Genomic DNA, 16,551 nt, shown 5'->3' on the forward strand with positions numbered 1-16,551 from the left:
GGAAACTGCATTGTTGCAGTACTAAAAGGAATACAATTCAGCGAGGGAAAAGACAAATAGAATATAAGCAATAGAAAAAAGCAATAGAAAAATAGATTTAAAACCGTAAAAGAATGAAACATTGTATTCACATTAACGAGTCTACAGAAGGCCATACATATAAGTGTTGTGACTTGCTGACTAGTGTATATTCACTTAACAGGCGTAGATAATAATGTACGAAGGATATGAATGATTATGTGCATTACCAGCTGCTCTAGCATATGTACAGAGAAATGTCAGTGCATTATCATCTGTTCACATCATCACTATATGATCAGCACACGGAGAAGGAAAAGTGTCACGTGTGTCTTGTGCAGAGATATGCGGATATGCAGTCAAGAATTCTACCAGTGCGAGGTCAAAGGTCAAATTTAACCCTCAGAACTTGACTGACAGCTTAACCTCCCAAGAACACATGGGCATTTCACCATTACAGTCCTCTGCACCCTGCCCTCCTATGTCCTCTGCACCCTGCCCTCCTATGTCCTCTGCACCCTACCCTCCTATGTCCTCTGCACCCAAACCCTCTGGCACACTCTTTGCTTCAGGCAATACAAGCTGTTCACTTATCCTTGGTTAACACAATCATTTACAACAGTGCTTAATCAATTCACACACAATACATTGTGTTCATTTCTTCACAGCACGGTATGCAAACCCACAATTCTAATTTCTACGTTACAGTGTGTGCGCATTCACACATACCCATACAAATACGCACACACACACACACACACACACACACACACACACAAATTTTGCTCCAGACAAGAAAATATAGAGGCCATCTTCAAACAGTCTAAAACACTGGTCTGGTCTGGTAAAGAGGTCAGTGTGCATTACTGCCACCCTGTGTTCAAACCATGGAATACCATTTTGGGAACCAGTATAGTATGAAACATGTTGAGCTGTGTTGCTGTCATTGATTCTTGCCTTAAAGTAATTTCTGAATTTGTTTTCATTTCACATGGGGACAAAACAAAATATTGGCCATATAGCAGGTTCTTCTGCCAGGGCTCTAATCTGTTCTTCAAAGCAATCTGAAAGTAAATTCAATATAGCTACTCCACTGAAGAAAAATAAATATTTAAGTAAATGGACATCTGGACAGTGACAATCTAATATTTTTACTGCTAAGACTATACGATTAATCTGCTGATTGTCACCTTTAATTTGAGGCTACTTCCAGACATATTTAGTTTACAAATTGATTTGCAAGAAGAGTGTCAAAAATCTGTTCAATCAGGGAAGACAGAAGTGATGCACAAAAGACTGTTTATTACAATATAAGACATGAGCTTTGGTGTTGACACTGTCATAGGAAATAATTTATGGGGATTAAAATCCTGTAAATAAATGCAATTCCAAAGATCCTCCTGGACTGGGACTTGACACTGGTGGTGGTGAGGTGGTGGAGGGGCGACGCGGTGCACACACACTGAAAGCAAGGAGACAGGTAGGCAAGTTTAAGTATCATCCACCAAGCAAGATCATTGGCTGACAGAAAGGCTGAGCTGATAACCAGGAGAGTTCATTGGATGAGAATAATTGTGAGCCAGAGACCTGTGTGCAAAGAGAGAGAGTGAGAAAGTGAAAGGGATTGTCTTCCTGCTTCAATTTGCACTAAGACCACTAAGTGCAGATTCAACATTACGTGATGTTGCAATCGCAGATTTGAAAAGTAATGATTATGTTATAAAAAAAATGTATTGAAGTGCAAAATTGCACATGGAAAAATATTGTGTCAAATGCTTGCAGTATGTGTAAGTATGTGTAATAGTTGAGTGGGCGCTCCTAGCAGATTCAGAACCATGGAGAGCGCCTGTTTCTTCTAAGAACTGAGTTGATGGACAGTACTTGCCATATCAGCTATTAAAATCTGCTCCTGTCTTCCTTTCAAATAGCCGGTTGCAACAGAGAAGTGTGGCAGAGCTTTCAGGTGAAGGAGCAGACTTGCCAACCAGTCAACAGAACAGAAAAGGACAGAAGAGCTGAGCCGAGCAGAATGCAACACAACAGAATAGAGCTGAACAGTAGAACAGAACAAAAAAAACAGAAGAACAGAACAGTAGGACAGAACAAAACAGAGTAGAGCAGAACAGTAAACCCAGTAGAGCAGAAAAAAACCAAAACAAAATAAAACAGAGAAGAACAGATCAGTACAACTGAACAGAACAGAGTAGAACAGAACAGAGTAGAACAGGAAAGAACAGAACAGAGTAGAGAACAGAACAGAACAGAACAGAACAGAACAGAACAGAACAGAACACAGAACAAAACGAAACAGAAGAGCAACACATCACCTAGTGTGTCTCACCCTGCTGACCAGGCTCGTTCCCCAGTCATCTCCTTGATGCCTCCACTCCCAGAGGAATACCGCGGTCCAGGAAGAGTTTAAGTTGTCTTTGTCCTCCACCCCTCTTCCCCAAGGAGGTTCTATATTTCATCCCCACTGTTGGTAGAAGTACGGCTGTTTTGTTTGGCACAGTAACTCCCACTTCAGTGTTTGTTTGTGATTTTCAAAACATGTTCAAAACACTTCTGCAGATTTGTGTATCTCCTCTTTGGGTTCAGGTTAAAAACACAGGTTTACAGATACTTATACACTTAGATATACGACACAAATTCCTAAATACAAGATGAAACTTATTTTACATGACTGATGTACCTTCATATCTTTGCAGCCAGCAAATATATTGGTAATGCAGCAACCCATGCATGGGGTTTGTAATAGGTTTGTAGGAGCTTGGGGAGAGTAAAGGAAGGACCCTAAGGCCAAAGGATGATATGTTGTAATGAATTATTCACTGTAAGGTGTAAAGTTGTATTAAACTTGAAATATGTATAATGCAAAATGTGTGTATGTAAAAAGTCTTTGTTTTCAGTTGTTTTACTGACTACTACCCGTCTGGCTCTTTGTTGAAGTGTGTTTTTTGAATACATTCAAGTTTTGACAGGGTGTATTCTTAGCGTATGAATGTGTGTGTGTGTGTGTGTGTGTGTGACACCACTCTCCCATAACATGGATCGAGTCAGACAGTTCAGTTGTTCCACATAGGCAGATCTGTGGATCAAACCAGGCAGTCGAAGTCCTGACTTGTATTTACAAAGTAAGCTTTAAAGTATACTGTTGCACCACAATCAACACTAAGTAATGTCTACAAGCTGCTACTCAGAATCATAATAACAATATACATTAATTGTACTCAGATTTTATTTTCAGTATGATGATGAGATGGGATGAAATACATTTATAGTGCTCTGATGTCCAACTGGTGAAAATAGTTGAGTCAATTATCAATCAATATCAATTATCTTCAATTATCAGTACACAAGCACAGTTCTTGATTTCTGCATACTGCTGCTAGCTTAGGTGTTGCAATCACATTACTTGCTAGTATGTGTTTAAAATACAAAACACATACTAGCAATATAATTCCCTTTTACCTGTGGTAAAAATGTATGCACTCATGGTGCTGTAAGGCACCATGAGTGCATACAGGCCTATTACAAGCAAACGACTTTCCTGCCTGGCTCATATTTCTTTAGCCTCTATTATATATTAATATCCTTGGGACATATTTGTGACATCTATAGGTGGCGTGGTTTTCAAACTTTCTGTTGGTTGCTTGTAATGTTGATGATGTAGGATATGGATTTTAAGCTCCTTATTGTGAGTCACTCCGGATAAGAGTAGTACTAAATGTCTAAAATGTAGACATAAATGTAGTGTATTTCTGGACCTGGAAATGCCTTTGGTTCAGTAGCTGTGGGGTAGCATTGAATTTCTTCAGTGTCAAATATCATCCAGCATCTGGTTAAATGCTTATCACCAGTGGATTTAACTGCAGCAGGAAAGCCTCTGGAAATTGCTATGGTGGCGGGGTGCATAATCTGCTTATTAGCATTCAGGATGGCAATGGAGGGAATCATTAGGACATCAAAATGGGTTGAGGGTAGGGAAACGCTGCGGGGCCGGATTTGCCTCCCACCCATCCCATCAGGGCATATTTGGACGACAACAGCATACTGTCCAAAAAGGCTGCTTGCCAAGTTGAACGCTAACCAAAAATAGATGCTTGGATGAAAGTTAAGTCACGCACATCAAGAGAGTTCTCTGTTCATTATATGTATTTTCACATAATATTGGCAGCAAGATGATGATTTACTTTTCCTTTGAAACTATACAAACTGGACTCTGGTGCCATCTATAAGCGAACCACCATTACTGTATTGTTTATTATGAGAATCATGTATATTTAGAGTGATAGTGACTTATGGTGATGGTCTAAAGGACAAGAGAGTTTTAAAACACAATCATGTTAAAGAGGACAATTGAAGTGTTGTGAGGAGTGCTCACTCAGCAATATTTGTCTAAATTTGGTGAAACACTGAAATTTCGGCTAAAATAAGGTGTGAATGATTTGACTTTATATTTTGTTATGGTTATTTTTATGAACAATTTGGACAAAACTATTAATTTTCTATTTCAGTAAAGCATTAATATAATTGCAAAATGTAATTATATGATTAGAATTTAATCTAATGTAAATACATGCAAATTTAACTTATAACTTATATAATTACATTTGAATGTTGGAAGGATAATTAGGACAGGAGGAATGAATGAAAGAATAAAAAAAAAAAAGTTGAAAAATTGAAGGCACATGCATCATCAGCATCACTCTGCATGTGACCCATAACAAGAAAATACGTTGCAAAAGAAGTAACCAGCACACACACATATTTAGAAAGATTCTTTTATACTTTTTATTCAAGTTTTGCCATTTATTTAGGGAAATTTGTAACATTTTTCTTCTCTTCTCATAATGAAAATGTACATTTATCAATCTGCATAAAACATCACATATACCTCAAAATAAATACATCATCTGGTGGGTTGATTGAGCTTGCACTTGAAGGTAGGTCAGTTACTACAGCTACGCTATTCAAATATCGCAACCTCCGGGACTGCACCGGCGCTCGTTTTCATTTCTCCTGCTCCGGACCTGTGTCTCTGTGACGGCCATCAATCTAACTACACATGAGAAATAAGAAAACAGCAGTGCACTGACCCCTAAGTCATGGATTTGAATACCACTGGACTACGGCTAAAACCAGAACTGGACCGGCTGGAGTACAAAGCCTTGAAAATGATCTGCAGGCAGGAGGGGGAGGGGGGACATGGGACAGCTCACATCCCTGTGTCTGACTGACAAGGAAAAGAATGAAGTAAACCATTGACCCCCTATGTTCTCCCTGTAATTACCGTTTAGTGACATGAGAGGGTGACTCCGGCTGGTACAAGAGTGTGGATGTAAAAAAAAAAAGAAAACAATATCCACCTCTCTACCTGCCAATTTATCCCCAAAACAATGACCTCAGCATCCTTTCCCTTCTCTCGCTTCCTCTCTTGTCCTCAACTTTCTTTCTTCCCAATATTGTTTTTTCACTAAATGGCTGGCAAGTGAGAGATTTGACAAAAAAGTAACAAGTGCATCAATTCCCCCCCCATCCCACATCGCTCATCCTATGCCCTGTCCCCCAGTCCAACTCCTTCCCCTCCTCCCCTCCTCCCCTCCTTTCTGTCTGTCCCAGTCCGCTTCTCTTCTTTCCTCACCCCTAGCAACATGTCCTCTCTTCGTCTGTCTTCCCCTCTATCCTCCCGTCTTATCTGCGCTATCCCTCCAGCCACGGCGACATCTGATCTACTCATCGCCGACCTCTCCGCCTATATTCTCTTCTCTCCTCCCTTCCTCTCCGCTCCGCATCTCCTCTCCTGTTTCCCATCAGCGCTCGCGTGGCAGAAGGGGGCTGGACATCATCTGTTTGTATTTACATCACCTCCTCCTGGGAGGAGCGGGAGGGAGGAGAGGATGAAGAGTTGGGACGGGCGGTCAGGGGGGGTCGGTCTCAGTTCAAAGATGTCTTGGCGTGAGACTTCTCATATCGATACCTCATATTCACGAGTGTCCTGCTGAGAGAGAGAGAGAGAGAGAGAGAGAGAGAGAGAGAGGGAGAGGGAGAGGGAGAGAGAGAGAGAGAGAGAGAGAGAGAGGGAGAGAGAGAGAAAGAGAAAGAGGGAGAGGGAGAGGGAGAGGGAGAGGGAGAGAGAGGGAGAGAGAGAGGGAGAGGGAGAGACAGAGAGAAACAGGGAGAGGGAGAGGGAGAGGGGGAGAGAGAGAGAGAGAGGGAGAGGGAGAGGGGGAGAGAGAGAGAGAGAGAGGGAGAGGGAGAGGGGGAGAGAGAGAGAGAGAGAGAGAGAGGGAGAGAGAGAGATTTAAAAGATATCAGTACTGATGACTGTCATAATTACAATGAAAGCCCTAACCCCGAAAATATTTATTGATCTTTGATAAATATACATTGAACTATGATATTTATTATATAATGAATTTTGATATACTGTATAATGAACTGTGATTTCTATAAATTGAAGTTTGACGCATTTTTCCTTGGATTTTCTGTTGATGTAGTTATTTTCTTCTACCCAGTTCTTCTTCTATTTATTCCAAACAAACTGCTGTTCAGCTGCTGGAAACGTAAAGCGCATCACTTCCTATGTGCCAGAGGATTTTTCCTGGTAAAGACCTACCAGACACTGCGTGTTTAGAACAGCAAATGTAAAAGCTTTCATGAACTGGATATAGGTTGGATCACTATTGTGTTATATCAATTTTCCCAGATTATTACTTTAAGGATCTGTACAATAGGCAGCTGTTCTTTCAGTGCAGCACAGGTACCGGACACTCACCCCTCCTGTCTCATAGAGTGGGTTGTCAAATTCGGTCTCCACAGTGATCTGTCGGTAAGGGTGGGGGTAGATAAGAGGCAGCCTTAAGTTCGAGTGATATCGGCACCTAGGGGGCAGGATGAGGGGGTGCAGAAAACAAACAAACAAAAAAAAAACAGACAATTCACAGTGACCCAATTTGCAGAGGTAATTAGAATTTGTATTTGTATAAGATGGCCTCGTATTTTTTTCCTCTATAATAAAGATGAGTACAGCTAAAAAGAGCGGGACTTTAATCAATGGATGCTTCTGTGGCACTTGATGTGCTGTTATCTTGGTGTATTGAAGTCATATGGGTACTATCCTAAGAGGTGTATTCTTTCTTTCTGAACATGTAACATATCTGTATAAACGTTTATTTAAACCTAAATATTTTTTAAGGTGAACCACGATGGGTGGATGATGACGATGTCCCCTGGTGATAAAGGCCTTTACGCTGCTCAAGCAAAATGTTGCAGTTTAGTTATCATGAGTATTGAGGGCTTACCGTGTGACGTAGACATAAGCCCCTCCCAGCAGCACAGACAGCAAAAGGACCAGGATGAAGATGGCCAGAGCAATGTTCCCTCCATCCAGCCTTGAGCCTGCAGTGGCCTCTGCAACTGACGATACATAAATGGAAGCAAGGCTAATTAAAGTCAGAATATTATCAAGGGAACACAAAGAAAAAGCTGGTAAAGGACACAGTGGGTGGCTTAGCTAAGTTTGAAGGATGCTACATGAAAACAAATGAGTCAAAACACACATGAATGGACAAATATCCACAGTGGGAACAGTCTAACAGGCAGATGTATGCTGATGCAGGCAGAGCAGACAGAGAGAGGTGAAGTGCTTTTTTTTTTTATTCCTAGCCTGTGTGATGGTTTGTTGGGGTTTGGTGAGACTAGAAGACACATGGTGTGGCCTTTAACCCCACAGCACCAGAGCAGAGGACTCATACCAACATACACAGACTCACCTTCCAAAGCATGGTTGCCAAAGCAGTCATGGTTGGCTGCAAGACATCATTCTGTCAGTCAGTGCATATGAAAATTTACATCACACTTCCTGCGGAGTTTCTATTAATACCCAAACATGGCTGCCTGGAATTGCATGCATTGGGCACGTTCGATCTGTATCAAGAAGCATGGAGCAAAATATACCTTGAATAACACTGTCTACATGCATAAATCCAAGGCTGTGCAGAAACGGGGAGTGTTCCATTCCACACGTACAGTTTAAGCACCAAATGTTGCAAAAATCTCACCCCTGCAGAGTGGGAGCGGCCCGCTCCAAAAGGACGGGTTCCCGAGGATGCATTTAATTGCAACCTCTCCAATGAGCTCATAACCTTGGTAACAGACGAAGGTGAGCGACTCGCCAGGCAGGTAAAGCCGCTTGGACAGGATCTGGTAGCCGTTGTCAGGGAGACCGGGGTTCTCGCAGGAAACCGACTCCTCGGCTAGACAGGAGGGAAGAAAAAGGAAAGGATGGAAGGATCCAGTTGAGTTTCTCCCAAGTGAATAAGAGGGTTTTGCGTCAGAGCACGCCTGACAGATTTGACAGGCTCGGGCTGAGGTGACATGACTCATGGATAATCTCCGCCCCCTCCTCCAGGTGGCTGAGGGCTGATTGGTACGGTGTATTAGCATCTCATTTACATATCAAACACTTCACATAAACATTAATAACCCCGAAAGCGCACGCATGTACGCACGCACGCACGCACGTGCACACATACATCCACCGTCCCGAGACGAGAATGCAGGGGAGGCAGCATCGTCTCTCGCATGCACAGACACTGGGATCGGTGTCAGCAGAAGAAAGAGGGTGCCAGGCCCTGTTAAGTCCTCTTTGCGAGAAATCACACAAACCCACTCATGTCAGATTGCACCGCAACGGGAATTGACACTGACAAGAGCTTCTCATCTCCAGTTTACTGCTGTGTGAAATTGTCTATCCTCATGGCAGGTTTCTGAAATCATAGGGGCTGGAAAATTAACGACTAAACCATAGGACGCTTTCAGCCCACGATGTTGTTGTTAATAACTGCAGCCATTTCTTGTTATGTAAAAGCAGTTGACGTATCATGCTTTGTTGCTCATACACCACTCCAGTTGTTGTATGTAAGAGGCTTTAAACCTTGTTCTCGTACAAATCGATAGACAAAATGTTCATTCCCGATCCGCCCATTTGACAAATATGATTCTACTCACAGACACAGTGAGGGAGTCGGGACGTCCACACAGGAGTCCCTGGCTCGCGGCCGTAGCAGGTGAGAGTGGCGCCGCCCTGCAAGATGAAGCCAGGGTTGCAGCTGTACTGGATGGTCGTCCCCACCAGGAGCTTTGGGTCTGACAGAGACCTGGTGGAGTGCTCCACATGGCCGGGATCTGAACAGTACATTACTGAAACCAGACGACACAGAGGGGAAATATGTGAGAGGAAAGCACAAACACACAAACACAAAGTCAATGTATGTGTGTAGACTGGAACTCACTCTTTTCACAAAAGGGGGGTTGTGTGCTCCAGGACAGGTCTAACTGACAGGTCAGGGTCTCTCGTCCCACCAGATCATAACCAGGATCACACTGGTAGGTGATGCGCGCCCCTCGCACCAGCGCAGCGTGGGATGTTGTCTTCCAGCCATTCTGGATCTCAGGCAGGTCTGGGCAAGAGTCATTACGGGACACTTCTGTTTGCACAGAGAGGAGAAATCAAAGGAGTTTGATTAATGGCTCCATTACGGTGGTGCCACTGCTAGAGGCCCAGACAGATGTGCAGGTCTACAGAGCTTCATGTAGCCTACAAGGAGACTGAAGGCATTTTCTCTTTCACAACAATTACCTGGGAAGAAGAGCGTTCAGCAGCAAGCAACAAGACAAATAACCAAACATTTGATTTTGACAGAGTACTTTTAAGAGCCATCTACAAGGAGGAATCCATCTCAGCATGGAAGATTGATGGATTGGTTGTCTGAATACTTGTTCATGTGATAGAGAGTGACAGATTTCATCTGTGTTGAACAGTCTTCAAATATCACCTCTACAGTGTATATCCTGTTAGATAACCTGACAAGGACAGTTTGCCATTGAAATTGTGGTAAAGTTGGCCAATTTTAACCCCTCCACCCTTCGAGAAAATCATTACAATCTGTTATTCGCTTCTCACAGTTCGGCCCATATGTGAATCTGCCACATGAATGTTTTTTTTTCCCCATGGAATACATCACAAGGCAAATTCAGGTCATGCAGTCAGTCAGTCAGGCAGTCAGGCAGTCAGGCAGTCAGGCAGTCAGGCAGTCAGATAACACTTAGTGAGATGGCCTCTAGAGGGCGTCTTTGACTAACAGATGGCCTCTCGCCTATGGGCTAAATGCCACATTGAGTCCCATACATTGATAATGCCATATTGGATCCCACACAGAGCCACACTCTTCGCCGTCAATTTACAGACATCCACATCTTCTTTTGTCCTGCAAACTGTAACGGTAGGTAACCTTTATTACCTGTGGTATGTGACGTTGGTGGAATAGGTAATTTAACCGATAAACGCGTCACGCTAGCCGAGCATTGCTCCACACTGAGCTCCACTCTCTGCCGTTAATTTACATACATCCATGTCTTCTGTTGCCCTATAAACTTTAACGTTAGGTAACGTTATTAGCTGTGGTATGTAAGTGACGTTAGTGGAATTATTTAACAGATAACTGTGTCGTAATGCATTTTCTTTTAATTTAATTTTGTTTATTTGATGCTCTTTATCCCAGTGGATCTCAACTGTTTTGCCATGGAACAAGTGCACAGATTGATTTTGTTTGAATGTAACAAAATCACTGTCAAGCAAATTCATATCAGTAACATTAAGTAAGTAAGTCAGCTTATAGTAAGATCAGTCTGATTTTGTCTGTGCCCTGACAAAAGGTTAATGCATTTGCTTTTCCTACTTTTATGGTCATACATTTCCAAACACATGTTGTTGCACGGTGGATTCTCATGTCTCAGAGAAAGAACAAAACAAATGCCTTAGTCAACCTCCTGTGTCCACCAGTGTCTTAAAGAGAATGCCAGACATTACGTAAATAAAAATGACCCAGCACAAAGACAGAAAAAAAATCCATTACAGCGTAGGCAGAAATATGAATACACAGTCTCCTACTGGGACTTGGAGAAAGGGACTAATGTGTGTGTGTGTGTGTGCATGCATACACACGTGTATTGGTGATGTTCTGTACTGTGATGATTGATCATGGAACATACAGTATCGCAATACACTGTACTTGGTAATAGGCCCACAGGGATTTGTTCCTGAATCAATGATTCATTCTCTATTGACTTGGTTCTCTTCCTCCATGCAGACTGAATGGGGACTGAATGTGTGGGGTGGGTAATTTATTCTGAGCACAAACACACATGTGCTGTGCTTGCACACACACACACACTCCTGCACATACACACATAATCAAAGAGAGTGTGTATTCATGCTGCATCTACCTGATTTAACCCCTGGGGATACATGCATGAGTGTGTGTGTGTGTGTGTGTGTGTGTGTGTGTGTGCGTGTGTGTGTGTGCGCGCGTGTTGAGAGGGTGAGTAGTGAATTGGACAGTGTATATTTCAATGCTATTATAAATTGGTGTCAGGTGTTGGATCTGGAAAGCATTGCAAATTACTGTGTAGAGTGTGTGTGTGTGTGTGTGGTTGTTTGGGAAACTGCGAGTGTGTGCGTGTGTAGACAAGGGCCCTTGTGAGATGGTGAAACAAATACGATGTGATTGAATAAGGGCAAAGGGAAAGGAAATAAAAGGAACGGGAAAGACAAGGCAAGGGAGAGAGATGAGAGGAGAGAAGAAATGGGAAGATGAAAAATGGAGTGGGTAGCTCGAGGAGGAAAGCAAAACAATAACAAATGGGAAAATTGTACGAAAATTAACCTTTCCACATCTATTTCATTCACAGTTTCGGGTTTTCTCCCCATGTTTCTCTGTTTACGCACGTCTCCAGACCAAACTAGAGTATCCCTAGAGTCATACTTTGATTTATAATTATAAGTCATAATTAAACTCAATCCTAATCCCAATCCTCTGCCTTCAGCTCTCACCCATGTAGTTGATGATGAAGCCCTCTCCCTTGCCGAAGACGAGGCCCGCGGGGTCGGAGTGGAAGGTGACTGTCAGGTCAGGGGTTGTGGAGGAGAGCTTGAAGGGGCCGCTCCCTCCGACGTACTGTCCAAGGATGCGCGTGGTCACCTCGTCACCGTCAATAATAGTCAGCATATCACTGTCACTGATGTTCAGTCTGAGGACAGAAGAAGAGAGGGAGAAAGACAAAGAGATAGAGACAGAGAGAGAGAGAGAGAGAGAGAGAAGAAGAGTACAGCCAGTGGTGTTAGTTCAGGACAGATTGTGATGACTCAGCGCGCGGTCCTGTTGACAGCCGACTGTGTGGGAGACGGGATGACCTGAGACGCTAAATGCTGTATGCATCTACAGGCCTGGTGTTTAACAGTCTGTAAACACCAACATGTTTTTATTGCCCTGGAGACATTCTATCATCCCACCACAGAGGCTTCTTAAAGATGCAGTTTGAAAGATTTTGAACATTGAAATATCTCTAACTGTAATATGAAATATTTATGTTACTTAAGTGGGAAAAGAGATTAGTGCCAGCAGATATTGTATTTGAATTGCATGAATTGGAATTTGTCATGCTCATCTTAAACGATTGAATTTTTTTAAATAAATGAATCCAAAATTGAATTTTTAAGGCATAATTAGAAATTGAAGGCAGAGGCTTGAAGGTGAATGTGATTATTACTGAATAGAACTTTTAACTATAATTTCAAATGCAGTTTTCTCAATTAAAATTCAGCATTCTCAATTCAGGCTGATCTCTCTGAGACACACATCCAGGGTCTAAAGAAAAGCAAACGATCAAAGATTGAATCCAACAGTGTCAGAGAGTGAACTGGTACTACTACTACTAGTTTTCACTAGCCACTGTGGCCAATTCCAGATGTAGCTAGTTGGAAGTACAGAAACAAGAAGAGAAGAAAGATTTCAAGCTGGTGAAAACAAGTAGTAGGAGTACCAGTACATTCTCTGATGTTGTTGGATTAAATCTTTGCTTGTTTGCTTTTCCCCAGATGTGCGTCTCAGAGAGCTCAGACTGTCAAAACATGATAAGAATGAGCTGCATGCACCGCTAAGTAGGACGCAGGAAGGCTTGCCAATATGTCATCATGGAAGTGTTCATATCAAGAAGGTGGGACATACAAATCGTCTCTGCTATTACTAAAATCAAAAAGCAAAAATGTATTTTTCCCTGAGGTTGTGGTAACATTTTAATGTTGGATTGCACAACTCTTGAAACTCGGACACACACAGTATTGACTTCTCCTCCATGTTTCAGCTCTTTGTACATCACGCAAAGCTGTAATCTGATTGGACGCGTTTTGAAAGGTCAGCGGTGCAAGTTCAAATAATTTGGATTTTGGAATTTGGTTCCGCATCACTGCGCTCTCCATAGAAAAAACAACGGGTCAGCTCGCGCCAAGCAGTTTTACCAGTGATCATGTGTTGACAGCTTTAATCTGAATTGAGAAAATCAAATTTGAAACGAGAAAACTGAATTTGAAAATATAGTTAAAAGTTCAGTTCAATAATAATCACATTTCGTTTCCAGCCTTTGCATTCAATTTCTAATTGTGCCTTGCAAGTAACATTCAAGTAAAATGATTTATTCAAAAAAGTATTTGTTTGAAAATTCAACGCTTCGGTATGAGCATTCATGCAATTCAAATACAATCTCTGCTGGCACTAATCTCTTTCCATTAAGCTCCTTTGTTAAAAGCTCATCATAACACATTGCTACAGCGCATTCAAAACCTGCTGTTTAGATTGGACAGCAGACAAAATGCAGCATGAAGCTAATAAATCTCTCTCCTAGAGGGATGTGGCTAATTGTAGTCATGTAATTTGTGTGTAGCTATGTTGTCTATCTTGAAGAATATCAGAGGGCAGCTACTGACAATATGAGAGACAACATGCCCAATAAATAAGAGGTGACACTTTCCTAAATACTTACAAACTGTGTCTTTTAAAGCTCTGAAGCTGAAACAGAGGGTGAAAAGCACTTAATGAATAAAATGTCCATAAAAAGTCCTCAACCAATTCCCTTCATCTAGCTAATTTTAAGAATTTCTGACATCTAATTACATCAATGGGAAAGCCAAGAGAATATGTTTGTTTGTGTGTGTGTGTGTGTGCGTGTGTGTGTGTGTGTGTGTGTGTGTGTTTTTCTCACAGCTGCACGTCGAGCAGCACCCGTTTGTCCTCCCCTACATGTATCCTCCAGCTGCAGTCCTCTCCCTCTCCGTACCACTCCGGCCAGTTTGGAGACAGAATCACCCCTCCTGGACCAGCCAGGTCGCCTCCACACTGTGCTGGAGGGAGAAAGAAAGAGGAGAGAGAAGAAGAGAGAGAGGAGAGAGAGAGAGGAAGAAGGAAAGAGGGATGAGTGAAAGACAGACATGGGGAGGATTAAGTTGTACAATTTTTCCCACAGGCCTTATATCTGGGGTAGCGTTCTAGAAAATAGCTTTGCTTCTGCTTTCTGCCCTCAGCGTATGATCGTACCTTTGCATAGTGGCTCTGTGTCATTCCAGTATGGATCCCTGGCGTTAATGCACTCAATAACAGGGGGGCCTTGCTCCAGAGAGTGGCCCGGGTCGCAGCTGAACTGGACCACAGCTCCGACTCCATAGGACGGGTCCGAGGTGCTGAAGTTTCCGTTCTGGAGGTACGGCTCGTAGCAGTGGCCACGTTCAAAAGCTGCAGGAGGGAATGAGGACAGAGGACTCAAATCACATCGAACTAATAGTAAACCATGTCTTCTCAATATTTCATTGTCAAATTCATTGCGATACCTCTGTATAATTACTGTAAACAAACGAGACCATGGTCAACATGAATGGAATCCTCTTTGGTTGATCTTTGGTTGTTTGCACAAAGGTTTTTACTTTGGCTTTGGTTTTTACTTTACTTTTACTTAGGATGAACACGTTGTCAGGGATTCCTCCATCGGCCTTTCACTCCTTCCACCATCTGCCATTGCCAGAAACACATATTTTACTTTTGAACGCGATGATATCCAGCCTTTGTACCTTCGTAGCGGATGTTGAAGCCCATGTTGTGGTTGGGCTGATCGGTGATGAACTGGACCCTCACAGCTGGACCCTCGCTGATCACTCCCTCAAACGGTATCTGTCCGCCCCGCCCCGAGTCGAACAGCACCACAGAGCCGATGTCCAGACCGCTCCACAGCACCAGCCTGCAGGGACGGGAAGAGTGCTATAGTGTTCGGTTCGAATGAAAACCTGCAGACTCTTCCATGGCCCAGGACCGGACACCGCACAAACACGGACACGCTTACCTGTCAGTGGGTCCCAAGGCCAATCTCTCCAGGTGGAGGTGCAGCCTCTGGCCCTTGGGCGCCTCCAGGGACCAGGAGCAGGAGCGGTCCAGGGTGGCATTAGGCCCGTGGTGGGGAGAGGGGGACAGCACCCTCCCTACTGTGGCATTCTTCACTGAACCCCCACAAAGAGCTGCGGAGTGGAGGACCAGGACGTCAGTCAGTCACTGTCATCAACTTATATATTTAACTTTAATCGAAAATCAATCACATATGTCAAAAATGAAAGACACTAGGCACGATATACATGATGATGCTCACCCCTGCAGCTGGGCTCCTTGCCGTCCCACACCGGCAGGGAGGCGTTGCGGCAGGTGAGCAGCGGCTCCCCCTGCAGGTGGTAGCCCATGTGGCAGTGGAAGCGGGCCGTGCCTCCAGGCAGCAGGTCCAGCACCGACACCTCCCCAAAGTGAGGCCTCCTGGGCAGGGCGCAGCTCAGTCTGAAAACTACACACACAGAAAAATCAGGCTGGGTGTGTATATGTTATGTGTGTATACATTATGGCTGCAAATAGGTATCAAAGCATAAAATCAATTAAAAGGCATCACAGCTTAAAAGGATAGGAATGGAGGGTAAAAATAACTGTAAAAATAATAGTATAAAAGACATGCCATGAAAACAAATCTATAAAAAACAGGTTATTCTATTCTATTCTATTCTATTCTATTCTATTCTATTCTATTCTATTCTATTCTATCTTCCTCCCCAGTGGTGATGTAAAGGGACTAGATGGGTGAGATTAATGGGCCAGGTGGGTCTACTTCCTCCTTTCCAGTCCCTGTCACATCCACTATGGCCAGGTACAGCCACACACACACACGCACACACACACACACACACACACACACACACACACACGCACACACGGCACAGAAAATCGATCCAACTAAGTGTCACATTGAAGGCACTCACACATGGATGCACACTCACACCTGCATGAGCACATGAACACACACACACGCACATAGAAAAGTACACACACTATACAAACTCCCATATCCTCAGCCTCCTAATGAGATGAGAACCAATTAATCAGAGCTCTAATCAGCTAATTCACACGACAGATCCAATCACCATGCTAAGTGATTAGATGAGAAGATTTCTGATTATGCAATTACCATGTATACAGAGTACAAACAGCCCCTTAGGCCCTAATGAAGAATTCAAATGTACCAAATTTGTACAGCTTGTTTATATGTACGTATATGAATATCCGAGTGTGTGTGTACACATGTGTGCGTATGTGTGTACGTGTATGTATGTGT

General features: G+C 43.1%; 1 protein-coding gene across 1 annotated transcript in view; it reads right to left on the reverse strand.

The window, feature by feature from the left end:
• Positions 1-5,986: 5,986 nt before the first annotated feature.
• The window catches only part of sez6l (seizure related 6 homolog (mouse)-like), a 32,066-nt gene continuing 21,501 nt past the window's right edge, over positions 5,987-16,551 (reverse strand). The window contains exons 5-17 of the mRNA XM_071898314.2: positions 15,547-15,732; positions 15,247-15,418; positions 14,978-15,144; positions 14,451-14,645; positions 14,119-14,257; positions 11,915-12,111; positions 9,315-9,509; positions 9,031-9,222; positions 8,082-8,276; positions 7,794-7,829; positions 7,323-7,437; positions 6,797-6,902; positions 5,987-6,016 (exon numbers count right to left, since the gene is read on the reverse strand). Of these exons, the coding sequence (XP_071754415.2) occupies positions 5,987-6,016; positions 6,797-6,902; positions 7,323-7,437; positions 7,794-7,829; positions 8,082-8,276; positions 9,031-9,222; positions 9,315-9,509; positions 11,915-12,111; positions 14,119-14,257; positions 14,451-14,645; positions 14,978-15,144; positions 15,247-15,418; positions 15,547-15,732 (1,925 nt within the window). The remainder of the gene's footprint in view (positions 6,017-6,796; positions 6,903-7,322; positions 7,438-7,793; positions 7,830-8,081; positions 8,277-9,030; positions 9,223-9,314; positions 9,510-11,914; positions 12,112-14,118; positions 14,258-14,450; positions 14,646-14,977; positions 15,145-15,246; positions 15,419-15,546; positions 15,733-16,551) is intronic.

The sequence above is a fragment of the Centroberyx gerrardi genome, chromosome 2 (genome assembly GCF_048128805.1).
Source record: "Centroberyx gerrardi isolate f3 chromosome 2, fCenGer3.hap1.cur.20231027, whole genome shotgun sequence".
NCBI lineage: Eukaryota > Metazoa > Chordata > Actinopteri > Beryciformes > Berycidae > Centroberyx > Centroberyx gerrardi.